Here is a 26,895-nt window from a genome sequence, read left to right as displayed (position 1 = left end):
CCTCTGTCCTTGATATTTCCAAGTTCTGGAGGACTGCTCACTATCCTCCTTCCCTGGCTAATTACCATAAAGCCTTTTAATATCCTGCATAGGTTTCTGTCCTGAAGTCTTCTACCAACTCTGAGCTCCTTGGAGGCAAAGTCCATGTCCTATTCATCTTCATATTGCAGATGCCTGGCACAGAGTCAAGTAGGGAAAGGACATTCCTGCCAAGTGCGTATCCACCTTTTGCATGAACACTTTTTTGTGGACAGATGGCATGTAGTCCTTTAAATCTCACACACCTAAACCCAGAAGTGGAGAAATTCTCCACTTCTGGGCTCCAGTGATGTCAGAGGTGAAGTATTTTCCCCCATAGTTATTCTCTGGGCAGTTAGAATCCTTAGGTTGACATTTCAGTTTTCTTACCTCTGCAGAATAATAGGAAGTCAGAGACAAGCAGCTTTCTTTGCAGGGAGTCGCAGTTTGTATCTGGGTTGAGCCAGGGAATACTGAAGAGGCACATTCACAGTGAGCAGCAGTGTCCCAGTAATAATTAGAGTGGGCAAACTACTGTCCTTATCAACTGCTAATTCACACACAGTATTATGAAGGAAGGAATCAAACCACACTGGAAGGACCTGTCCAGCATCCTGTTGTACGAGTACACACACACACATACATTAGCAATACCATCGCAATAGGTTGGAGAAAGCTTATAGCATTAGGAAGTTAAGGGTCATTTAGGCAAGCTCCATTTGAAAGTCACAGGAAGAACAAATAAATAAATAAATAAATAAATAAGTAGTTTATTAATCATATTAACAATGGGTCAAATAATCAGGAATTCGGCCAATTTGGCAAGTATGGATGAAAATGAAAGGAGCCCTTTCCCCCCCTCCCTCTCTCACCCTCATAGGTTCTGATATCTAAATTATGTGAAAGTGATTCATACACACACCCACTATGAAATCAGTATGGGAAACAATTTCAAGACCTTTGCTAGTGATGAAAGTGCAAATTAAGTTCAATAAGTCTGAGTAGTGATTATGTCAGTTGACCAAAGCAAGCAGAGAATGTCTGGTTTAATTTTTACACCTAAAATCAAAGTTCAAGAAAGCCAGTTAAGATTTCAACTTAAAAAGCAGTGAAGAAAAGCAGCCAACACCCACATAAAAACAAGACATACAGTCTGCATGCTCTGCCCCCACCTTTTCTTCCATGCATCAGTGTGAGAATCTGCCATGCAACACAGGCAGAAAGAATCGTAATATAAAGGACACGAGGCCAGGTGTCCTGGGTTTCCCGAAATCATAAGCAAAGGGGGGTTAGGTAGCAAATATAAATAATGACCAAGTCTATCAGAATCAGTCAGTTGGCATGGCTACCTACAATGACTTTCAAAATGTAGCAAGTGGAGAGGAAAAAAAACTTTGAAAAAGCTGCAGCTGCTTCTGCCCAAGTCAGGGTATTTACTTCCTCAAAGGAACTGGAGTCAAATCACTACACAACCTGGACCACGAGGCAGATTTTCTCTCCTCTCTATGCCACCACATGAGGCGGTATTCCAGACAAGAGTACACAGTTTCCAGTTTTTTGTTTTGTTTTTAAGCAAGGTTTAATTAAACTGCACAGCATCCAGAAGGAACAAATGTACCAAAGAATCCATCCTGAGACCAGATTATACATTTTAAAGGGGGTTGGGAAAAAAAAAAAAAATCAATGCTAATTGGGAGAGAGAGCACTGTAATCAGAATATAACTCCAAAATAAATCATACAATAAATTACTTTTTAAAAGAAACTGATCCACGTGTAGACAAAGATGGACACACACATACACACTCACACTCTTCACACATGTCTTTTATTCAGTGTTGACTATGACTTCCATGCTGGTCGTCTTGGGAAATGACAAAAGATAGATGAGAAAAGTAGGCTTGGCCCCTCTGCCATCAGTAAAATGAGATTTAAGACAATTAGGGAACCCACTAAGATGTTAGAAATAATAGGAAAGGAAACAGCAGTTATCAAGGAAGATTTTAATTGCTTCAAAGAGGGAGAGAGGAAGAAAGCACAGAAATCTACACAAGTAAAGGCACAATGAACGTGGAGTTGAATGGAACCAAAAAACCCTTCCTTCGGTTATTCTTTTTTTTTTTTATGTTTTTAAGGTGGTTGTAGTTTTGTTTCACTTCGATGGGTCTCAAAGGCAGTGTTGCAATGCCTTCTATTCCCTAAGTTAGGTTGGCTTACAGAAAGCTACCCTAACTACACAGCCAGGAACTGAGATTTAAAAGGGAAAGAAACTACAACTGGAATGTGAAGAATTTGATTTGCAGTTGATTGTAGGTTGGGTTTCCAGAAGGACAGACAGCTCAGTGTAGTGCCATCAAAGGGCCTCAGATGCCCTATACTCCACCCCCAGAGCTTTGCAGAAGACCCTGGAGTCACACTTCTCCCCCACTCCCATAAGCACTCAGCCTACAGATTATTTCAAGTGATCAGGAGAATTAAAACACACCCCAACCTGAGTTGCTCTGTAGCAAGTCTATTTACAATTTTTTCTCACCTCTCCATGGAGGTAAATCTGGGTTCCAAGTTGGGAAACCGTGGGGTGACGGGGTGCCCCCCCATGCAATGACCAGTGGCTAGTCTCCCTGCCTTTGCCAGTTGCAAGGGCTGGGATGAATTTCTGGAGACAGCAGCTTCACATCCACTGGGTGGGGTAGCCCTAGACGCTCTGTGGATCCAGGCTGTGAATATGATAGGGCTCTGTTGCTGGAGGAAATCCCCACGATAGGGAAAACCACACCTGGAATATCAAAGTGCTTTGATCCAGGTTTGGTAACCAGAAAAGAGGGGGAAGAGGGGCATCTAGCTCATTTAAAAACCTGGAGGCCACGGCCCTGCTTCCCAGAAAGGGCGGTAAGAAACAACTATAGTATTAAGTTTTCCCCACTAGAGAAAAACATCATAAAACCAAACCCGCACAAGGGCTTTTAACACAGCTTCCTGATGCTTAGTTGGGCAATGTCTCCTTCTGGGAGGGGATAAGGGGGTTAACGGGACAGGGCAATAGCCTCAACATGAGACCACCCAATGTTCCACTGAAGAGACGACATTCCCACAAGCAGATAAAAAGAGTGGGTTAAAGGTGAGAAGTTTTAGTGCTCTTGCAGCCAGCCCACCTTCAATCTATATTACAAGCTTTTTACAACATACAAAATAGATCAGTAACTATGAAGATCACATTCCCATTCTTCAATAGTAAATATACATGATAATAAATCTGTTATTAACAGAGGGACCAAATAATGTATAAGGCAAAGACATTTAAATAAGTACTGTGTCACCAACATGCGCTGAATAAAATGCATCTGACTAGATCTAGGTCCAGGCCTTTTTTCATGAGGCCAAGAAAATGAAAATACATCAGTACCCATGTGACACAGTCCAAATGCTGGGGAATATGAGGGACAGCAGGTCACAGGGGAGGAAGATATCAGCCCCAATGAAAAGCTGGGGTTTGGCTTTTACTTGTGATATTTATTTTGATGCTCTATGTTTGAGGAAAGGGAAAAAAACATACACTTGATAACATTGTACAAAAGGCATCAATTCCCATTTCAAAAATAAATGGGAAGACTTCACAGTCCAAGTTTAGCAACTAGTTAGCATCTACCCTGGAACTCTGCTGTGGTATCCACTCTTGTACTCTCTCCTTTTCCCTTCACTAGCGTCCCCTTCTCAGCTCTATTCACTTCAGGATGCCAGGGATATTGCTGGGAGGTAATTACCTAGTAGGTTTGGAAATAAGAATGATAATGATTAGAAAAAGTTTGATGATAGACCTAATCATTGTTTGTCTCAAGAGTCAATGTGGTGCCCTGGCCGGTTTGGCTCAGCGGTTGGAGTGTCGGCCTGCGGACCAGAGAGTCCTGGGTTCGGTTCCCACTAGGGGCATGTACCAAAAAAAAAAAAAAAAAAGAATCAATGTGGTCCAGGAGATGACAAAGGATAGCAGACCTCATACAAATAACCCAAGTTGAACCCTCTCTCTTCTAGTATTGGGAAGTTCACCTGGCACCATGCACAGATCCTTAGTCTGTGATCCAATAGATTGGGAAGGTTTCTAAGATAGTTCAAGCCTGTGATGTATCTAGTAAAAATTTTTAACTGACTTTCCCCAACCATTTTGAGAAATCACCATGGCCTCCCTGCTCTTACTCCAAGCTTTGAGTAGCCTCTGCACTTGGCAAGAGCTGTGGCAAACCAAACCACTTGGGTGTGGAGCCCAGGAGTCCTATTCTGCTGTAGAAGGGCAAGTCCCTGTCCCATCATTCAAGCTCAGTTCCAGTCTAGATTGGGAACCTCCATTTTCTCTGTGTTCTTTAACTAGGACCTGGAAGACAAGAAACAACATATTGCTGGCTGCTAAGGAAGATAGCTGGGCTGAGACATGTCTCACCAAAGTCTTTGTGCCTCTTGGCACAGAGGAATCTTTGACAACACCCATAAACTTCCTCACCCTCCTCTACTCTGCTGTTAACCCCTGCAGTCTTGGAAAGGCAAGGGTGTTGGAGAAAAGAACAGAAAGAGCTTTTTCAGTCAGTGGGCTGTGAACTCCACAACAAGCTTCACCCTTCCCTTGTTTGTCATCGTGGAGCCCCCCATTAGGGGCTGTAGTTTCTAGACAGGACTGAAAGGGCCAGTGTCCTTCAGGGTCCGTGAGAAAAGACTGACGAGGACTCAAGGTCAAGGTTAAGGCCAAGACCCCAGCCCTATCTTCCTATCTCCCACTGGACGTTTTGGGGGTTTGTGAATATGGAATGAATGAAAGTGACTTTTCTCTTGAGGGTTTGGGTGATGGGGGGAGGAAAAACACTCCTCAGCTTCACCACTCTGAGGAAATGGGGTGGGGAGCCCCAGAGGACTTAAATGGTTCCTGGTCCCTTTGCTGCAGAGGAACTGACTAGCACTGAAAGGCTTCCCAGTTAATTTACCCTCTCTTTTTATTAGATGTTTAGTTCAACTGATTCATATTTAGTGTTTATATCCAACTTATCCCTGGAGTGAGAGTATGAGGTGGGATAAGAGCAAAACCAAAATACCCCTAAATATAAAGCAGACCCATTCCTTTGCCCTTTCTCCAAACTTGACCTTTAAAACAGATCACTTCTCTGCAAACTCCTTTCCTGTTTCACTAAAAATGTTCCCACCTCCCCAAGTCCTGGCCACGTCAACCTCCTAAATGATGAAATATGATATATCCGCCAAGCTTCCCCCGAAGTGGGTAGGAGGAGGTAGGAGTACCATTCTCCACCCTGCCCCAACAATGAGTTAATTCATCACAACAAGGCACCTTTCCCCACAAGGAAAGCAGGCGACATGGAAGCTTTTTCCTCATCTGGCTAGCAGGGATTGCCAGAGGAGGGCTGGATGCAGGGTTTGAGACCCTACTGTCAATATAAAGAGTCCAATCACCAAGTCCAGAAGACGAGATGCATAGATGGAGGTGAGCTGGGAGGACGCTTGGAGTCTAGAGGTCGGTTGCACTGGAGGAACATGTTAGGAGTTCTCATGCAGGTTTTGGGGGAATGAAAGGGACCATCTGAGAAGAGGAGAGGGTCCATCCTTTTCCTGAGGAACAGGACCACCCCAGGCTTCACCTGAGAATGGGTGGCAGAGGTGGGGCTCCACGAGCAGCTGAAAAAAATTAACAATAAAAACCACATACACAAGATCACCCACCAGACCCTGAATAACCCAAACATTCCCAAAATGAGAGAGAGGCTCTTTAAGCTAATCTTTAAAATTTGAGGACCAGGTTTTTTGCTTTTTAAAGAAAATGTAGATGAGGAGAATCAAATTTTAACCTAAGAAAAGCATATCAATTCTATTTTCTATGCAATTATGAAAAAACTTTCATGACTACTCTTCTCACCTCGGTTTGTTTTGCTGGGATATACTCTCTGAAAGTGTTTATATTCTTCTGGAGCAGGAAAGTCTTCTACTGGATGGAAAGAATACTTTGACTCAAAATCATCTACGAAAGGAACAGAATATTATTTCATATCATCCTTCTGTCCCTTCCTTGTGTTTCCAAATACCTCTGTACCACTTCTGACCCTCCCCTTACTAGTCATCATGCATTCTGATGTATGTGAGGGCCTGCCTTGCCCACTAAACCAAGGTTCCGGAGGACAACAACAACAGCACTCTATGTGCCTCGTGTGCACAGAAGATGTGCTCAAAGGCTCTTTACATTAAGCAATTAGTCTTTGAACTGTTGTTTTTTCAAGATATTTCCACCAAAAATCAGACATGTAACAGGAAAGGAGCCCAGCTGTTTGCATGGGAGGAGAAAGAAATATAGTTCTTTGACACAGTCATCTTAGAGAAACCAACTGAACTCAGTCCACAAATAGGTAGAAATTAACCTAAAATGGGAATATTTGTCACCAATTAGTGAGAGATCTGACCAGATAATTCCCTTCTGACCCAGATTACCCTCATTTAGCAAATTTTTGTATCTCTTTGAGTGCCCAAGGGAATAGCTATATCATGGCTCCCACTCCCACTTTCCATGGCTCCTCTACAAGAAGGATCAAATGCTCTAGGGGTGTGGCTAGATGACATTCCAAAGGACTTTATCTTCAAAGCAAAAACCCTGGTGCACCTAATCAGAATACACTAGAGCAAGAGCAGAGAAGAGTCAACCATTCAAGAATCTAGAGTGTTAGATCTGAAAGGGATTGTACAGATCTTCCCAGGAGTCCTCAACAGAGGATCTAGTGATTCTTTCTGGATAACCTTTGCTTGGGACTCCATCCTAGACCTAATGAATTGGAATCTTTTAAGATAGCTCTTTCTCTCTCTTGAGCATGACCTCACCTTTCCCCACCCCTTTCTTTCTCCAGGGTTCACTTGCATGCTCATGTGCTTTCTCTTTATCTCTCTCTTGCCCTCCCCTTTATCCCCTAGGTGAGGTCTCTCTGTCGTTCTTTTTCCTAAGCTCCAAGGGCCCTTGCTTGGCTTCTATAACTCATTTCCTAGGCCATGCAGCTCAACTGGCTCACCTTTTTTTTACCTCTGTGACTTTCTAAATAAATTTTTTGCTTGTTAAAAAAAAAACTCTTAGGTAGGGCCTAAAATTCATTAATAACCTTGGAAAAGTTAATCTGACACACTCCTGATCTGGTCAACCTCCTCATTTCACAGATAAGGGAAGTGAGGCCCAGAGAAGTGAAGCAACTTCCTCAAAGTAACACAGCTAATTAGTGGCTTTGGATTACTACATAAATGTTATCTGCACAGTGGGGTTTTGTGTGTGTGGCAGTTTTATAACTTTGACAATCAGCAGTTAGTTCTCATCCACATTAATTGTCTGTAGATTATTTAAAGTGGTGACAGGTATGTAGGTAACTGACACATAGAGCTTATTCAGTGAATCTTCTGTGGTATGGGACATTCCTTATTCCTTTGGCCCAGACAGCTTTGTTGAGCCTGTTGTCAATGTGTACATCTGGTGTTCCCATCTACTTCATGGCAAATTTTTGTATCTCTTTGAGTGCCTAAGGGGCACGCTTCTTGAAACCTACTCCATGGATGCAGTTGAGAATGATGATGGTGTATTCTCTGGTCACTAACTAGCTGATGGCGGAATGGCTTGTCTTCTCACCATCTTTTGCAGGAGGCATTATGCTGGGCCCAAGTTGGAAAGAAAATTTGTTTTTTTTGGTATGTGCCCCTAGTGGGAACCAAACCCAGGACTCTCTGGTCCGCAGGCCGATGCTCCAACCACTGAGCCAAACCGGCCAGGGCAAGTTTGTTTTGTTTTTAAAGGGCCAGAAAAGAACTCTCCTTCCTAAGGGAATGCATACTTCCTGTCTGAATAATCCCGAAGAGGATAAAGTCTCTGACTTAAAGGTAACCACAGCCCTGGCTGGTTTGGCTCTGCGGTTGGAGCGTTAGCCTGCGGACCAGAGAGTCTCCGGTTCGGTTCCCACTAGGGGCACGTACCAAAAAAAAAAGGTAACCACAGATCTTTGGGGAGTAAGAGAAAGGCTTAAGAGTTAGCATGACACCTGCTAATTTTACTTCAATCTATCCCTAAGCAACCATACCTAGAATTAGCATAAGGAAAAGGACAAATGCATAAGGCCCAGAAGTCAGACAAAGTTAGGAGAGGAAGTGCTGTGAACAACAGTTATCAAATGACATTCCCATTCTACAATGGCCACTGAAATTAATAAATCACCACAGGAATTATGAGACTAAAACAGCTAGCTACTCACCCAAGAAAGATCGAACAGTGGTAATAGAATCTCTGTGGCCATTCCTCAAGGGTGGTGGAGGAGGAGGCGGTGGCCCAGCTGGCGTCCTTGAGGGAGGAGGTGGAGGCTTTCCTCGGCTCAGAGGTTCTGACCCATGTCGGTATGGTGGTGGGGGAGGGGGAGCATCCCTGGCACCATTTCGGATCATGGGTGGTGGGGGTGGAGGAGCTGCAATTAAAATCCAAAGCAGTTAGGTTTGGATGAAGGGGTTCTGTGCGCCTCTGAGCACCATGTTAAATATCACATTCACCCTCCTCTCATCCCTGTTTCTTTAATAGCATCAGCCTTCTTCTGGATACCAAAGTTCAGAATAAATGTGTGATTCTTTTTCATTTCCCACAATAAGTACGTCAAGAACTCCACCTATTATTATTTTTTTCCTGCTTTTCCATGTCTTCCTCCAAATTCTAATTCAGGGCTTTCTCATACTTAGCCTGTTCTACTGCAAAAAGCCTCCCAAATGTTCTTGCTTCTAATCTCTTATCCTGCCAATCCATTCTGCACACCACCAACTCACTGATTTCCCCAAAATATTTGCTCAAATTTTTCATGGGCTTTGCATTTCCTACATCATAAAGTTTCAAATCCTTAGTTTCCACCCTGATTGGGTTTTCCCCAATATACTCCTTTCTTACACAGTAACCCACCACGTCAGTCAGCCTGATCTCACCGTCTCCTCTTCCTTTCTTGATTCCTAGGCTGGGTTAGATACCCCTCATCTGCCCTCCCACCATCACCTCCATATCTCTCTCCTCCAAATCTCTACTACTCTACTATATTGTACTATAATCATTCATTATATATGCCTCTTCCCCAGTATACTGTACATCCCTTAAAGTCACAGCAGTGTCCATTCATCTAAGCTCCCAAGCTTAGCCAAATGCAAAGCACATTGTAGGTACTCAATCAACCTTTGCTGAATAAACCGAATTATGTATGCTTTGCTCTTGTGACTCCCCCACAATACTTGGAATGCCATCCCACTTCCCTTACTACCATATCCTACCTGTCCTTTAAGGTTCAACTCAAGTTCCATCTTCTCAAGGCTTTCTCAAAGCAATCCACACTCTATTCTGATCCCCTCCTTCTTCGGTCTCCCAAAGCATTTACAGGTTATGTCACTTATTCTAGCACTTAGTACAGACTAAAATGAGTTATTTAAAAAATATGTATAGCCCGGCCAGTGTGGCTTAATGGTTGAGCATTGACCCATGCACCAAGATATTGCCGGTTTGATTCCTGGTCAGGGCACATGCCCAGGTTGTGGGCCTGATCCCCAGTGCGGGGCATGCAGGAGGTGGCCAATTGATGTTCTCTCTCATCGATGTTTCTATCTCTCTCTCTCTCTTTCCTTTCCTCTCTCTCTAAAACCTATAAAGAAAAAGAAAAAGAAAAAATGGATAGTAGATACATCTGCGTAAGTTACATATCTCCAACAATAGTCTCACTGCTCAAAAAAAACTGGGAACACCGCAATTGGAATTGCCTCCAAACCCAGTTTATCAGACACATCCATAAATATGATTACATGATGGTCATATCTCATTTCTGAGGTTGCACCAACAATAACAAAAATATTCATACCTACGTCTGATTCTGCTTTTTGGCCATTTTCAAAAATCAAGTTCACCCTTAAAAGACAAAAATTTGCCACTAAGTAGAAAGTATTATCAAAAGCATGTTTGAAGAAACGGCAATACCACTGGAATAGGTTCTAATACTTTTGTGCTTTGCATTAACTAACAATAGCAGCTACTATATATTTGGCATCCACTATGTTCCAGGCACTGTCTTGGCTGCATTATATGCATTAAATCTTTAAAAATTCTTGCAGCCACCCCTGCAAAGTATGTGGTATCATTCCCTTTCACAAATAAGAAAACTAGGAAGTAGGTTATTTGTCTAAAGTTACATATCACAGACTCAGCACGTCTGCTCTTTCCACTACCACCACACTACTTTTCATAACATATATTACATATATCTTATCTCCCCCCAAAATTTATAACCCAGGAAAATGAAAATGTGTCTTTTGGTACTTAGTCCATGTCCAATAAATAGTTGTTATCTAAATAGTACATGGAGAGCCCTAGCTGGTTTGGCTCAGCGGTTAGAGCATCGGCCTGCGGTCCAGAGAGACTCGGGTTTGGTTCCCGCTAGGGGCATGTACCTCGGCTGCAGTCTGTCCCCAGCCCTGGTTGGGTTGTGCGGGAGGCAGCCACTCAATGTGTCCCTTTCACGTCTATGTTTCTCTCTCTCCTCTCTCTCTCTCCCACTCTATCTGAACAAAAAATAGAAAAATGTCCTCAGGTGAGGATAAAATAAATAAATAAATAGTACATGGAGAGACTACTTGGCTTAACAGACAAGACTATTTTAGCAATATGAGCAAATCTTATTATTCCTCCTAAATTAGCGTCAGATTTTCTGTAGAGTGACCACAGTTAAGCATGAACAGTAATGAGATATGTATACAGACAAGGGGTCTGGCACGATAGGCCCAGTAAATGTTAAGCTTTCACTTCCCATAAGACACACTCAGGGCCATGGCTGGTGTGGCTCAGTTGGTTGGGCATCATCCTGTGCACAGACAGGTTACCGGTTCGATTCCCAGTCAGGGCACACGCCAAGTTGCAGGCTCTATCCCCAGTAGGGGGCGTGCATGAGGCAGCCCATTGATGTTTCACTCTCACATCCATGTTTCTCTCTCCCTCTCCCCTTTCTCTCTCTATAAATCAATTTTAAAAAACTTAAAAAAAAAAAAAAAAAAAAAGACACTCAGAATTTCAATTATCCCTCACTCTTCAAGTTCTAAATCTGGACAGGGGCCATTAGAGGCAATAATTAAAGGAAAATCTTAATACTTCCCAGCAGATCTCTGAACCTGTTTTTATTCCAAATCTGCCCAAACTGAAGCTCTTTTCGGTCATCCTCAAAATATTTTCCTAAAACCCAGATTTCTCAGGGCCCTAAGAATTTATCTCTACTCCTAGGGCTGGGCCAGGGAGAGTAGGATAGAATGAATGAGTTAAGCTCAAAAGAACACCAGATAGACATTGAGCAGATGGCGGTGATTAGAGCCAACCTGACCTGACAAAATATAGCAGGACCAAGAGCAACCCATTTGGCTCTTCAAGTCTATCCCTCAGGGACGGTTGTCCCAGCAAGGTTCTGCCATCTCCAGCAAGTTTCTGAGCTCTTTGTTACATCTAGGTTTTTTTTTTGTTTTTTTTTTTTTGTATGTGCCCCTAGTGGGAACCAAACCCGGGACTCTCTGGTCTGCAGGCCGATGCTCCAACTGCTGAGCCAAACTGGCATTACATCTAGTTTTAAGACTTTCAAGTGACAGAGCCAGAACCCAAGGACCCTAAGAAACAAGCAGTTTGTAAAAGAAAGCTTGGAGTGGGAGATTGCCTTTTGTAATCCAAGATAAACCCTATTTTGAGGAAAGTATGATGGGATCAATTCTTTCATAAAGAAAAAAAATTCTCTTAAAAATAATGTTTTAGCCCTGGCCAGTTTTGCTCAGTGGTTAGAGCATTGGCCCGCGGACCAGAGAGTCCGGGTTCAGTTCCCGCTAAAGGCACGTACCTCGGTTGCAGTTTGTCTCTGGCCCAGTTGGAGGTCGTGTGGGTGGCGACCACTCAATGTGTCTCTCTCACATTGATGTTTCTCTCTCTCTCTTCCTCCCTCTCTCCCTCCCGTTGTATCTGAAGATAAATGCAAAATGTGTCCTCAGGTGAGGATTAAAAAAAAAACGTTTTACTCTGCAGAGGAAAAAAATTCAGACACAGCCCGGCTGGTGTGGTTCAGTGGACTGAACGTCTTCCCATGGACTGAGAGGTCCTGTTTCGATTACCAGCCGGGGCACATGCCTGGGTTGCAGGCTCGATCCCCTGTAGGGGGTGTGCAGGAGGCAGCCGCTGGATGTTTCTCTCTCACATCCATGTTTCTATTTCTTTATCCCTTCCTCTCTCTCTGAAATATCAATAAAAACACATTTTAAAAAAAAAGAAAAAGAAAAAATTCAGGACACAAACTCTATGAACCAATAATGTGAGATTTTTTAGTCCCTGAGCATCCAGGATGGCCATTGTCCTTCGCATAGAAATAATTCATATAGAAACAAAAATATATTATTACATAATATTGTCATAAGTTAATAACATGAACTAGCTGGAAGTCCTTTGCATAAAACCTCTAACATTCATCATCATACTACAGTTCATAAAGCATTTTTATACATAACTTTTTATTTATAACCATCTCTGAAAGTACTGTGAACACCATTTAACAGATGAGGAAACAAAGTCAGAGAATCAGAGTGATCTGCCCAATGTCACACAACAAACAGAACCAATACTCAAACTGTATCTGACTAACATATCTCAATTTTTTCTTTCTTTTTTTTGTGGTATGTGCCCCTAGTGGGAACCGAACCCGGGACTCTCTGGTCCGCAGGCTGACACTCAACCGCTGAGCCAAACTGGCCAGGGCCATATCTCAATTTTTTTAGTGTATCACCCTCTTAAGAACTGCTGCTCTGGTTTCTGATATGGAAAACAGGCTGAGGCCTCTGCTAGATCTCAGAGTTGGTTATGGTTAATGGACAGAAGAATAAGGCTGATAACTTCACATATTTCTAAAGAAACCACAGAGAAAGAACTGAGAAGTGGGAAGCAAGAAGTCTGCAGACATTTAAAACTACTCAGCTCAGCCCTGGTCGGTTTGGCTCAGCAGTTAGAGCATCGGTCTGCCCCGCTAAGGGCACATACCTCAGTTGCAGTTTGTCCCCAGCCCTGGTTGGGTCATACAGGAGGCAGCCACTCGATGTATCCCTTTCACGTCCATGTTTCTCTCTCTCTCTCTTCCTCTTTCTCCCTCCCTCTCTATCTGAACAAAAAATGGAAAAATGTCCTCAGGTGAGGATAAAAAAACAACAACAAAAAAAACTACTCAGCTCAATCCACAGAAATTACATTTTCTCCACTTCTATTCCTGGACAGGTTTAGAAAGATACAAACTCAGCTCAGATAAAGGGTCTTTTAAAAAATTCTTAAGTGGCCCTGGCCGGTTTGGCTCAGTGGTTAGAGCGTCGGCCTGTGGTCCTGAGAGACCCGGGTTCGGTTTCCGCTAAGGGCGCGTACCTCGGTTGCAGTTTGTCCCCGGCCCTGGTCGGTTGTGCGGGTGGCAGCCACTCGATGTGTCCCTTTCACATCCATGTTTCTCTCTCTCTCTATTCCTCTGTCTCCCTCCCACTCTACCTGAACAAAAAATGGAAAAAATGTCCTCGGGTGAGAATAAAAAAAAAAAAATATGCTCATTATTACTTAATTATCTATATCTGCAGGGATTGATTGTTTAAAAGCTCAAAAGCCATTTGTGGAAGATGTGGCTCAAAGTCCAATGATACAAGAGGATGTGGGAGTCAAGATTTCTGGGCCTAAGAAAGCCCCAGACAGTAGTTATGATCTCCCTCACTCTCTACATTCAGTCATACTATCTTGTAATAAGAATACACAATTTCTAATTAATGTCCTCCCAATAAATTAAAAAAAAAAAGAATACCTCTTCTAGGTCTTCTTAATCCCCTTCTTACCCAGCTTTGGACCATGGTCCACTGCTATAATCACTCCCTTACACACCCTTAACTCCCTTGCCTCACTCACATGTGCCTAAAAAATGCTAACCCAGAAAAAATTAAAAAAAAAAAAAAAAAAGCCCTGGCCGGTTTGGCTCAGCGGTTAGAGCGTCAGCCTGCGGTCCAGAGAGACCCGGGTTCAGTTCCCGCTAAGGGCGCATACCTCGGTTGCAGTTTGTTCCCGGCCCTGGCTGGTTGTGTGGGTGGCAGCCACTCGATGTGTCCCTTTCACATCAATGTTTCTCTTTCTCTCTCTCTTCCTCTTTCTCCCTCCCACTCTATCTTAACAAAAAAGTGGAAAAATGTCCTCAGGTGAGGATAAAAAAAATAATAATAATAATAAATAAATAAATAAATAAATAAATGCTAACCCTGGTTAAATACAACTCTGCTCCGACTCAGTACCTACAAATGCACAGAACACACACTGAGCTGACTAACCTCACTGTAATGGACGATCCCTAGTCTTGGTTCGTGTTCCTGGTTATCATAAGCACACTTCCCTACTCCATTCACTCTCCCACACTCCCAAATTACCATTTCATGCCCTTTTTTTCTCTCTTCCAATCTCCTTCTCCTTCTCTCCCCTCATTCACAGTGGATCACCTTACTATTTCACCAAGAAAACAGAAGCAAACCAGAAAAAACATATCACATGCTCCTAGCACTATACACCTCCTACCCACTTGCTTTTATGCCTATCTGCTTTGCCTTCCCTTCTGTTACTATGGAAGAACTATCTGTGTTTTTATCTAAGGCCAACCCCTTACCTATGGATCATATTCCATTCTGTCTTGCCTCCTCAAGGACATTATGCAGGCAATTTTCCCCATCTCTCTACTGGATCATTCTTTCGGTATACAGATACTGAAACATCTCCCGTCTTGGGAGGGAAAAAACCCTAACCCTCAATCCCACACCCTCCTCCAGCAACCATTCCATTTATCTGCACTCCCCTACTCCCTGTTACAGGAACTGCTTTCAGGGATTTCTATATTATTATCTCCAATTTCTCTCCTATTCCCGAATTTGTGAACTCATCCCAGTTACACTTTCACTTCCACCTTCCCTCCACAACTCCACTAATACCCAAAAAGGTCCTATGTTGTTTGGGGTCTCCAAAAATGACTCCCATATTGCTGAGACCTATGTCATTCTCAGGCCAATGTCACCCCAATAAATTAAAAAAAGAATACCTCTTCTAGGCTTCCTTAATCCCCTTCTTAACGTAACTGACCCAGTTGTAGCATTGGACACAACCCTAGAAGAGGTAGATGAGACTGTATATTCTTTTTACAAAAGAGCATGACTGAAATATATACCCAGGAATTCTGGTTCACTCAGTCTTGGAGTTTTTTCAACACTGTCTTTCTTCCTTTCCCTACCTTCTCCCTCACTAGAGGCTCTTTCTCGGCTTCCCCTCCTTGGTATTCATGTCTCTGATCTAATGTAGGAGGACCCCTGGCCTTGGACTTTTCTCTATATTCTCTCCCTAGTGATCTCACCCAGCTTGTGGTTTCCAGTATCATTCAGATTTCTCTCTCTAGCCCAGACCTCTTCCCTGAACTTCAGAGTTTGATAGCCAATCACCAATTAATTATTTCCTCTTGAAAGTCTAACAGGCACCCCAAACTTGAGTTGTCCCAAACCAAATACCTGTCTTTACCCAAACCCACCCAACTTCTTACAACAGCTTCATAAGCAGTGTCCTTTTTGCCACCTTTGTCCTCCTGAAGTGTTCTCAACATAGGACTGGTGATATTTTTAAAAGGTAAATCAATGCTACTTCTCTATTCCAACCCTTCCAGTGGCTTCCAATATCAAACAAAATAAAACCTGAAGTCTACAAAATCTTATAATGAATGCTCTTCCATGGAAATCTAGCTTTCTGACCCCCACGTTCTGCCACTCTTCCCCTCACTCATTCTAGTCCCATCTCAGGGCCTGTGCATTTCCTGTTCTCAATGCCTGCTTAGCTTATGCCCTTGCTGTCTTCAGGTCTTTGCCAAATTGTCACTTTATCAGTAAAGCCTTCCCTGACACTAACCGCACCTCCACTCCTGTAATTGAAAATATCATCACCCCATTCCCTGCTCCAGTATATCCTACCCCCTTCTCCACTTTGTATTTCTCTAAAGCATCTACATACTATGTCTCTGTCTCTCCATACATATATACATCTTTAAAAATAATTTATTTGCTTGACTATACAGGAGAACAGAAATGTCTCTATTTACTGCTGTTTCCCTAACAATAAAGTCTAACATACAAAAAGGCATTCAACAAGCCTGCTGAATAAATAAGTGAATTATTATATTCAATCACTAAAAGACAGCTTTGGGGAAAAGAGTGAAGAGAGAAGATAAGCTCAACTCTTGGTATGATAGAAAAAAAGGTGCTTGCAGGAACTTACCTGCTCCTCGACTGGGAGGATCTCGGGCTGGGGGAGGTGGCCTATTACTCTGTAAAGAAGGAGAGGCTGAAGTGGGTGGAGGAGGTGCTAGGCCTCTGACAGGCCCTGGTGTCTTCCTATGTAAAGAATTGTGTCTCTGTGGCAGCTCAGGGGCTGACTCATTAGTGGGACTGGAGGGTCCATTGGGGACCCCTGGAGGCTGGCGGTAAGGTGGAGGAGGAGGAGCCAGAGACTGGCCACTTGGTCCTGTTCTGATATTCACAGGGGAAGGAGGTGGTTTAACTGGGGGTGGAGCTGGAGGTCCCTCTCGACCAGGGTGAAGCCTCTGTCCAGGTGTAGGTGGCAAGGGTTTCTCTCTGTTGTAGGCTAGGGCTTTGTTGCTGTGCACAGGCAAAGGTGTAGGGGGTGCGTTGGCACGACGCCCCGGCGGTGGTGGAGGAGGGGCAGAGGAGCTGTGCTTCATGCCCGTACTGCTGGTGGTATTAGGCCGAGAGAGGTCTGGTAATGAAGGTCTCTGCATCCGGGGCAGTTCTGGGAGTGAGGCTCGGCTGCTGTCCGTATCATCTTGAGGGCGCCCGCTGACTGTAGACACTGGGGGCCTTGGGGCAGCAGCTCGAGAACTGGGAACTTGCAGGGCTGGCTTACCAGCTAAATTCTCTACAAATAAACCAGACGGCACTGGGTCAACAGAGCTAGAGATATGTTGGTCAGTATCTCTAATTCACCCAGCCTCATTTCCCTGCACAGCAGCAGGGAAAGTATTTGTATAGTGCTGGGTTTTAATCTGGCTCAGGGCCCATTAACAAATACTGCTGATATAAGCCAAATATATTTTTAAATAATGCCTTTGCTTTATTCTATTCTACTCTATAACTACACCCCTGCTCCCACTCCTTCCCACCTCTACCACACTCCTCAACCCCAGATGGACCACTTGGGACCAGTCAGGAATTAATGCACTTGGGGCCCTGGCTGGGTAGCTCAGTTAGTTAGAGCATTGTTCATATACATTCAAGACTACAGGTTCAATTCCTGATCAGGGTGCATACAAGAATCAACCAATGGTCAGGCCAGTGTGGCTCAGCGGTTGAGTGTCGACCCATGAACCAAGAGGTTGCGGGTTCGATTCCCGGTCAGGACACATGCCCAGGTTGTGGGCCCGATCCCTAGTAGGGTGCATACAGGAGGTGGCCAATCAATGTTCTCTCTCATCAATGTTTCTATCTCTCTCTAACATCAATAAAGGGAAAAAAAAGACTCTGTCTGCCAATCCTGTTTCCTCCTCCTTTATTAAAAAAAAAAAAAAAAAAAGAAGAATCAACCAATGAATGCATAAATAAGTGGAACAACAAATCAATGTTTCTCTCTCAAATCAATAAATTTTTAAAAATTAATGCACTTGGGAAATATTCTCAGAAAGTACTTGTCAGATACCTGAAATATCCTTGGCGCCCACAGGTCGAAGCTTCGGCACTCCTCCTTGGAAGAGACCTCCCTTAGGCTGTAGGGCACCTACTCCAGAGCCATAACCACCACTGCCTCCTTTCGGTTCTGAAAAGTATACCATTAGAGCTTTCATTTCACATGCTCCAAGCTGGTGACCAAGTTAAGCTTGACGACAAACTCCTCTACTTGGGTTCTAATTTGCAAACAAACCAATCTTGCCTTTTGCCTTTCCATAAAAAAAAAAAAAAAAAAAAAAAGATCAAAGCCTCTCTACTCCACAGGTTCATGTAAGAATGAAAGTCTTCGCTGTGATGAAAGAAAAACAACAAAAGGAACAAGGGGCCAATCTTCCCTTATTTGGGCCAGAGGGATAACCTGGATAAAGATATGTTCAACAGAGTTCTCTGAGCTCTGCTGTCACAGTCGGGGATGGTAAGGGGGGTCAATGCCTCAGAGGCCAGGTGTGAACAATTCTCCAGAGGCCTTTGAGAATCGACACTGGTAGCATTAAGGAGATCATCACTGGTTTCAGCTGGGTGGTTTTTGAGTCTGTGGTGGTCTGAGAGAACAGTCAAAGATGTGCCCTAACAATCATAACATGGACTAGTGACAGTGGGAGACGGCAGTCTTAACCCTGAGAACGCTTCCCAAAGGTCAAAATAAGTTTCTAAGGTATTCAAATGAACAGATGGGAAGATAGCCAAAGACCATCTGAGGACAAAACTCTCCCACTCAAGACCCAGCCAAATCTCCAAATTAATCCTAGGCTTAGACTCACTCTCAAGGATGGGAGCACTCCGATCATTAATGTTGGTCACCTTCTTCAGCTTGGCCCCTTTGCAGATGTCCTGTAAGAGGGCACCTCGACCCCGCTGCTCATCTCTACTCAGCTTGAGCTGCTCTGTGTTTGCCTAGAGGAAGAAGAATATGTAAGTTCACCCTAAATAGTTCCTTTCATCACAAGCTTGGGATAATACCTTAAGCCAAATTGGGTTCCATGAGAAGCCTGTCTAACTACACCAGATACATATGCCACACAGCACATAATGGTAATGTGCACTACCATTCTTCTTAGTCCTGTTTCTCCTGTTGTGCTTCCTATTCAGATGCTTGTGATCGGAGGCTTGCACTAATACTCACTGAGTACCTATGCACTAGGTCTGTGTGTTGGATGCTTTAGATGTATCAGTTTCATCAAGGCAAACATCTATTGAGCCCTTGCTATGCCTTAGGCATTGTGCTAAGCATGTTACTTTTCTTATCTCATTTAAATCTTGAAATATTCCTATGACCAACTACACCAGGAGCATAGGGACAGACAGCTAGATAAATGGAACAAAACTGAAAGTCCATAAGCAGGCCCAGCTCTATATAAGAAATAATAGCCCTGGCCAGTTTGGCTCAGTGGTTAGAGCATCAGCCTGTGGTCCAGAGAGACCCAGGTTCAGTTCCTGATAAGGGCACATACCTCGGTTGCAGTTTGTCCTCGGCCCTGGTTGGGTTGTGCGGGTGGCAGCCACTCGATGTGTCCCTTTCATGTCGATGTTTCTCTCTCTCTTCCTCTCTCTCCTCCCGCTCTATTTGAATAAAAAATGGAAAAATGTCCTTGAGTGAGGATAAAAAAAAAAGAAAAAAAATTGTTAGCCCTGGCCAGTTTGGCTTAGCGGTTAGAGCGTCGGCCTGCAGTCCAGAGAGACCCAGATTCGGTTCCCACTAAGGACACGTACCTTGGTTGCAGTTTGTCCCCGACCCTGGTTGGGTTGTGCGGGTGGCAGCCACTCAATGTGTCCCTTTCACGCTGATGTTTCTCTCTCTCTCTCTCTCTTCCTCTCTCTTCCTCCTGCTCTATCTGAACAAGTAATGGAAAAATGTCCTCGGGTAAGGATAAAAAAATAATAATAATAATAATAATAATGTATTTCATCAGAAAGGATAGGTTATTAAATATAAGGTGTTAATAACTGGCAATTTTTGGAAAAAAATAATAAAGTTAAATACCTACCTCACAGCTTACTCTCAAACAAATTCTAGCTGAATTATAATATTTAAGTGTAAAAAAATACTACAGAAGTACTACATTAAAAAGTTGCTAGGAGAAGGTCATTCTAAGCACAACTAAAATACAGTAAAAGATCAACAGATTTGCTTAGTACAAATTATCTCTTAGGAATATAAGAAAACAAACAGATGATACACTGGAAGGAAAAATCATCTGGAACAAATGTAACATATGATAGACATAAAGGTAGTGTCCAAAATCTATAGAGCATTAACATACAAAGATGACTTAGGAATCAACAGGATAATAAGCAAAGAATATGAACAACACTACTATATAAAAAAAATCAGAAAGCCAGCAAATATGAAAAAAAAATCAACTACAATAAAAGAAATACAGGCTAAAACACAGTATCATTATCTACCTATGACACTGGTACAAATTAAAATTGTAACTAAAGAGACTGCTAGCTTCATGAAGGCAGGAACCCCAGTGGGCAATGATGTACAGTGTCTAGCACATGGCAGAGGTTCAGAAAATGTCTAGAATAAAAAAACACTCTATGGTGCTCAGAAGGATTCAGGGAAACAGGTACTCTTTCAATACTACCTGCAGTCAGATAAATTGTATGATCTTTCTAGAAAGTAATTTATGTGTTAAACACCTTTTAAAAGTCTAACACAAGCCTGGCCAGTGTAGCTCAATGGTTGATTGTCGACCCATGCACCAAATAGGTCGCCAGTTCGATTCCCAGTCAGGACACATGTCCAAGTTGTGGGCCTGATCCCCAGTTGGGGGGCATGCAGGAGGCGGCCAATCGATGTCCTCTCTCTTCGATGTTTCTATCATTCTCTCTCTCCCTCCCTCTCTCTCTAAAATCTATAAAGAAAAATAAATAAAATAGATGAATAAATAAATAAAAGTCTAATACAAGAATTCTACATTTAGGAACTGACTTTAAGAAAATAATTGAGCCCTGGCCAGTTTGGCTCAGCAGTTAGAGCGTCGGCCTGCGGTCTGGAGAGACCCGGGTTCGGTTCCCGCTAAGGGCGCGTACTTCGGTTGCAGTTTGTCCCCGGCCCTGGTCGGTCATGCGGGTGGCAGCCACTCGATGTGTCCCTTCATGTCGATGTTTCTCTCTCTCTCCCTTCCTCTCTCTCCCTCCCACTCTATCTGTACAAAAAATGGAAAAATATCCTCGGGTGAGGATAAAAAAAAAAAAAAAAAAGAAAATAATTGAGTAAGTGCACAAAAATATTATTAATAACAAAAAACAGTTTATAATAGCATAAAACTAAAAATAATCTAGAAGTTTGATCAAAAAGAACAATGATAACCGCCCTGGCAGGTTTTGCTCAGAGGTTAGAGCGTCGGTCTGTGGTCCAGAGAGACCTGGGTTCGGTTCCTGCTAAGAGCACATACCTTGGTTACAGTTTGTCCCCGGCCCTGGTTGGGTCGTGCGTGCAGGAGGCAGCCACTTGATGTGTCCCTTTCACATAGATGTTTCTCTCTCTCTTCTTCTCATTCCCTCCCACTCTATTTAAACAAAAAATGAAAAAATGTTTTTGGGTGAGGATAAAAAAAAAAAAAAAAGAACAATGATAACCACACAACGGGATGCCAGTTAAGCTCTTAAATAAGTACAAATAAAGCCGTGGCTGGTTTGGCTCAGCAGTTAGGGTGTTGACCCATGGATTGAAGAGTTGTGGGTTTGATTCCGGTCAAGGGCACGTATCTGGGTTTTGGTTTGGTCCCTGGCTCTGGTTGTGCAGAAGGCAGCCAATCAATGTCTCTCTCGCATTGATGTTTCTGTCTCTATCTCTCCCTCTCCTTCTATCTGAAGATAAATGGAAAAATATCCTCAGGTGAGGATTAAAAAAAAAAAGAAGTACAAGTAAAAATCTTTTCACGGTAGCCCTGGCCAGTTTGGCTCAGCGGTTAGAGCATCGGCCAGCGGATCAGAGAGTCCCGGGTTTGGTTCCTGCTAAGGACACGTACCTCAGTTGCAGTTTGTCCCCGGTCCTGGTTGGGGTCGTGTGGGTGGCAACCAGTTGGAGTATCTCTCTCACATCAATGTTTCTCTCTCTCTCTCTCCTCCTCCCTCTCTCCCTCCCACTCTATCTGAAGATAGATGCAAAAATGTCCTTGGGTGAGGATAAATAAAAAATCTTTTCATGGTAGTAAATATTTGCCACAATCAAGTAAAAAATATTATAAAACAATACATATAGCCCAGCTGGTGTAGCTCAGTGGACTGTCATCCCATGGACTGAGAAGTTCCAGTTCAATTCCCAGGCAGGGCACATGCCCAGGTTGCGGGCTTGATCTGCAACAGAGGCCTGCAGGAGGCAGTCAACTGATGTTTCTCTCTCACATTGATGTTTCTATCTCTCTCTCCCTTTCTCTAAAAAAATCAATAAAAACATTAAAAAAAAAAATACCATGATTCCAATTTTCTATAGGAGTAACCTAAGAACCTATCTCACAGGGTAGTTTTGAGAATTAAATGATAACACTTTTCAAGAGCTTAGCAGTGTCTGGTGTATAATAAAAGCTCAATATACAGTAGCTGGATTACATTTGGAAGAAAAAAGTATACACATAGCAAATTTCTAGAAGGATGCATAGTAATACTAGCAAAAGTGAACTTCCAGTAATAATTATTTGTTTATCCATATTTTCTAGCTTTCCTACAATAAATATATATAAAACATAAAAAAAGTTAACAAAAGCTAATTATATACTTTAACATTTTCTATATTTATTTGTATTCTCTAATTTTTCCCCACATTTTCAGTACAGCAAAAAAATTTTCAATGATATCATTAACCATTTAATGACATGACAAGCCATTCATGATATATTAATGAGTAAGGAGCAGATTAGAAATCAGTACATAGATAAAGCACAACCACTTTTTTTAAAAACTAGGAAGACAATGGGAGGAAGAGAAGAAAAGGATATACACAAAGCTGTTATATAGTTGGATTATGGGTAATTGCTCCTTTTTGCTTATCCACAGTTCATAAATTTCTTGAACATATTACTTTTGTAAAGAGAAAACTATTATTAAAGAATTACTAAACACATCAAATTTGAGCTTACATCCTCCTCCACAAATAGCACCATCATTCTGTGCTTGGGAATGCCTGGGTATACCATCATTCAGTCAATACCCCAAACTAGAGTCATTCAAATCTCTTTCCTCTTTCTCACTCCTTCCATCTGTCACCAAACTCTTTAAGATTTTACTTTCTAGGTATCTCTCATTTCCACTCTCCATCCTCACAGCTTTAGTCCAGGCCCTCAATTTTCAATTGCAACAGGCTTTTGTCTCCAGATTCAACTCTCAACCCACTATCCATACTATTAAGAGTGATCTTTCTAATACAAACCCAATCAGGTTACTCCTGTCCCTGAAAATACTTCAATACCTGCCCATCATCATTGGGAGAAAAATCCAAACCCTCAGCTCACACCTCCAGCTTCACCTCCCTCTCAAGTAATAATCTAAACCTCTGAGTGCTTTCTCACAAATCAGCTCCTTTCCACATTCTACTTCCTCAACTTCCTTCCTCTCTCTTCTCTTTTTGGCTAAAACCTACTCAGTCTTTAAGACTTAGCTCAGCCCTGGCTGGTTTGGCTCAGCGGTTAGAGCGTCAGTCCTCGGACCAAAGATCTGCAGGTTCAATTCCAGTCAAGGGCATATAATTCGGTTGCCGTTCAGGCAGGCACTCACTGATCTTTCTCTCTCTCTCTCCCCTTCTCCTCCCCTCCCACTCTATCTGAAAATAAATGGAAAAAAATATCCTCAGGTGAGGATTAAAAAAAAAAAAAAAAAGACTTAGCTCAGTTATCACCTGCCCCATAGAAGCATTCTCTGACTGCCTCCTCCCACTAGACGAGGTGCCCTTCTTTGTGGCCCCATATACTTGTGCCTAGCATGGAATTTGCCTGTTGACTTGTCTGTGTCACCCATTATGCTGAGAGCCCTTGAAAGCAGAAACTATCTCACTTCTGGGTGATGGCATTACAGATGATTTTTTTTTTCTCATCTGTATATTTTCCCCTTTCTTTCTTTTAATTATATATATAAATTCTTATTGGAAAAGAGTCAAGCAATATGTAAATATGGAGTAAAATTATCTAGATTTTCTAAATTGTATACCTAGCCAAGTCCCTGATACATAGTAAGCCCCCAACAAAAGGCTATTGAGTGAATGACTAAAATAGCATGATGCAGGGTGGTAATCCAAGACATTATAGAGATCCAAGGATAAACTTTGGCTCGCTGAATCCCACTATAACCAGAGCAGCACTGCTTTTATCTTTACTTATTGGGCTTCCACATAAAATTTCATCCAAAAAGGGGCTTCATATATGTCTTCAAATAAAATATCTGAAAACCAGAAGTTATGGGGAAAAAAACAAGTTGGCAGACCTGAATTCTAGTCTTGGTTCAAGAAATAAATTAGCTGGCAAGTCACTTTTCCTCTTCATAGCACAGTTTCTCATCTGTTAAACACCTAACACACACACACACACACACACACACCCCCAGGATATTCATTCTCTAAACTTACTTTTGCTTCTAAATTTTACAAAAATGAGATAAAGCACCCAGTTTGTTTCTTCTCATGTCACACCATCCAGATACAGTAAAAGTGGCTGCCTCCTTGGTTCAGAAGTCACACAGTTTTTAAAACTTCCATTATCGCTCTGGCTGACTTGGCTCAGTGGTTAGAGCGTCGGCCTGCAGTCCAGAGAAACCAGAGTTCAGTTCTCGCTAAGGGCACGTACCTCAGTTGCAGTTGGTCCCCGGCCCCGGTTGCAGTCGTACGGGTGGCAGCCACTCGATGTATCTCTCTCATGTTGATGTTTCTCCCCCCACCCCACCCTGCTCTATCTGAAGATGAATGCAAAAATATCCTCGGGTGAGGATAAAAAAAAAGAAAACATTATCAACCCTTTAGGTTTTCTTACTAATACATTCCATAAACTCCTTTCTTTCTTGATGTGGTGTTAGACTTGATGGACTAGGTTTTAAAATGAACTGATTTGGAGAAGAAGAGAAGATGAAATGGTAGCATGAAACAACCACCAGAAATTGCTATCCCTTTTCTCAGAGGGATGCCAGAGAAATAATGCATTGACCTTTTCAGAACAAATAGATTTAGGAGGAAAACACCAGTTCCTATTCTGATGCCACCTGTCCGATCTCCATTTAGACCAAACCAGGACAAGAAAACAAAAAGCCATTATGGTCCTAAGAGGACCTCTCAGGAATCAGAACTAGTTGATAAGTTCAGATTTGACTTGCTTATTCTCCATCTTACTACACCACAAGTCTTTGAGTATGATATGTTTTATACCAGGAAGTCTTAAGTATTCATTAAAGTTTTGAAATAGCTGAGTGGAAGGATTACCCACCTGATTAAAAGTGGGAGGTGGAGGACCAGGAGGGGGTGGAGGGGGAGGAGGAATTGGCATCCTTGCCCTGCTCGCAGTTGGCACTGCTCTCTCTCCGTTTTAATTTGCAGCTTTAGGTCACTCATATACCTGCAAATAAAACAAATTCATGAAAACTTCACCATTTGAGGCACTGAGTACCAGAACTAGGAGAATGAGCGTAACACCAGAAAACTAAGCACCTCTTTCCTAGTTCCACTGTTATACAGCCCAAGACTTTCTAAACTTTTTTTTAATAAAAGGCCAGATAATAAATATTTTAGGCTTTGCTGGCCACATATATTATTCTTTTTGTTTTGATTTTTTTTTTTTTTTTTAAATCCTCACCCGAGGACATTTTTCCATATTTTGTTCAGATAGAGTGGGAGGGAGAGAGAGAGAGAAACATCAAAGTGAAAGGGACACATCGAGTGGTTGCCACCCACACAACCAACCAGGGCCGGGGACAAACTGCAACCGAGGTACATGCCCTTAGCAGGAACCGAACCCAGGTCTCTCTGGACTGCAGGCCGACACTAATTGCTGAGCCAAACCAGCCAGGGCTGATTTTTTGTTTTTAAATCCTCACCCGAGGACACTTTTTTTTCCATTTATCTTCACATAGAGTGGGAGGGGGAGAGAGGGAGAAACATCAATTGGTTGCCTCCTGCATGACCCCAACCAGGGCTGGGGTCTGAACCTCAACCAGGTATGTGCCCTTGACCAGAATTGAACTCGCAACTCTTTGGTCTGTGGGTTGACTCTCTAACCACTGAGCCAAACTGGCCAGGGGTATTTTGATTTTTTTTTCCTTTATGGATTTTAGAGAGAGAGGAAAGGAGAGGGAGAGAGAGACAGAAACATCGATGAGAGAGAACATCGATTGGTCACCTCCTGCATGCCCCCACTGGGGAACGGACCCACAACCCAGGCTTGTGTTCTGACCAGGAATCGAACCAGTGACCTCTTAGTGCATGGGCTGATGCTCAACCACTGAGCAACACCAGCCAGACTTGATTTTTTTTTTTAATTAACTTTTTTTTTAGGTTCAGAGCAAAAGTGAACAGAAAGTACAGACAGCACTCATATATCCCTGTCCATGTCCCTCCTCTGCCACATAAACAGCCTCCACAACTATCTACAACTTACCGTGGTACACTTGTTATAATGGAATCTACACTGACACCTCATTATCACCCAAAGTACACAGTTTACATTAGGGTTCACTCCTGGTGTTGTACATTCTATGTGTTTGGACAAATGTATAATGACAATTACCCACCACTGTAGTTATCATACAGAAGAGTTTCACTGCCCTAAAAATAATTTGTGCTCTGTCTATTCATCCTTCCTTCCCCTCAACCCCTGATCTTTCTATTGTCTCCATAATTTGCCTTTTCCAAAATGTCATATAGTCAGAACCATAGTAGGTAGCCTTTTCAGATTGGTTTCCTTCACTTAGTAATATGCATTTAAGTTTCTTCCGTGTTATTTTCATTTTGATAGCTGGTTTCTTTTTAGCACTAAATAATACTCCATTGTCTAGATTTACCACAATTTATTTATCTATTCACCTACTGAAGGGCATCTTGGTTGCTTCTAATTTTAGCAATTATGAGTAAAGCTGCTATA

At 42.6% G+C, this 26,895-nt stretch overlaps 1 protein-coding gene across 1 annotated transcript in view; it reads right to left on the bottom strand.

Annotated features, from left to right (window-relative positions):
- Positions 1-816: 816 nt before the first annotated feature.
- The window catches only part of WIPF2 (WAS/WASL interacting protein family member 2), a 47,626-nt gene continuing 21,547 nt past the window's right edge, over positions 817-26,895 (bottom strand). The window contains exons 3-9 of the mRNA XM_036268396.1: positions 25,246-25,374; positions 18,595-18,727; positions 17,805-17,921; positions 16,371-17,027; positions 8,278-8,484; positions 5,925-6,026; positions 817-5,686 (exon numbers count right to left, since the gene is read on the bottom strand). Of these exons, the coding sequence (XP_036124289.1) occupies positions 5,646-5,686; positions 5,925-6,026; positions 8,278-8,484; positions 16,371-17,027; positions 17,805-17,921; positions 18,595-18,727; positions 25,246-25,305 (1,317 nt within the window). The 5' untranslated portion in view covers positions 25,306-25,374 and the 3' untranslated portion in view covers positions 817-5,645. The remainder of the gene's footprint in view (positions 5,687-5,924; positions 6,027-8,277; positions 8,485-16,370; positions 17,028-17,804; positions 17,922-18,594; positions 18,728-25,245; positions 25,375-26,895) is intronic.

The sequence above is a fragment of the Molossus molossus genome, unplaced genomic scaffold (genome assembly GCF_014108415.1).
Source record: "Molossus molossus isolate mMolMol1 unplaced genomic scaffold, mMolMol1.p scaffold_m16_p_19, whole genome shotgun sequence".
In the NCBI taxonomy this organism is placed as follows: Eukaryota; Metazoa; Chordata; class Mammalia; order Chiroptera; family Molossidae; genus Molossus; species Molossus molossus.
This window is presented reverse-complemented; position numbering and strand designations above follow the sequence as displayed.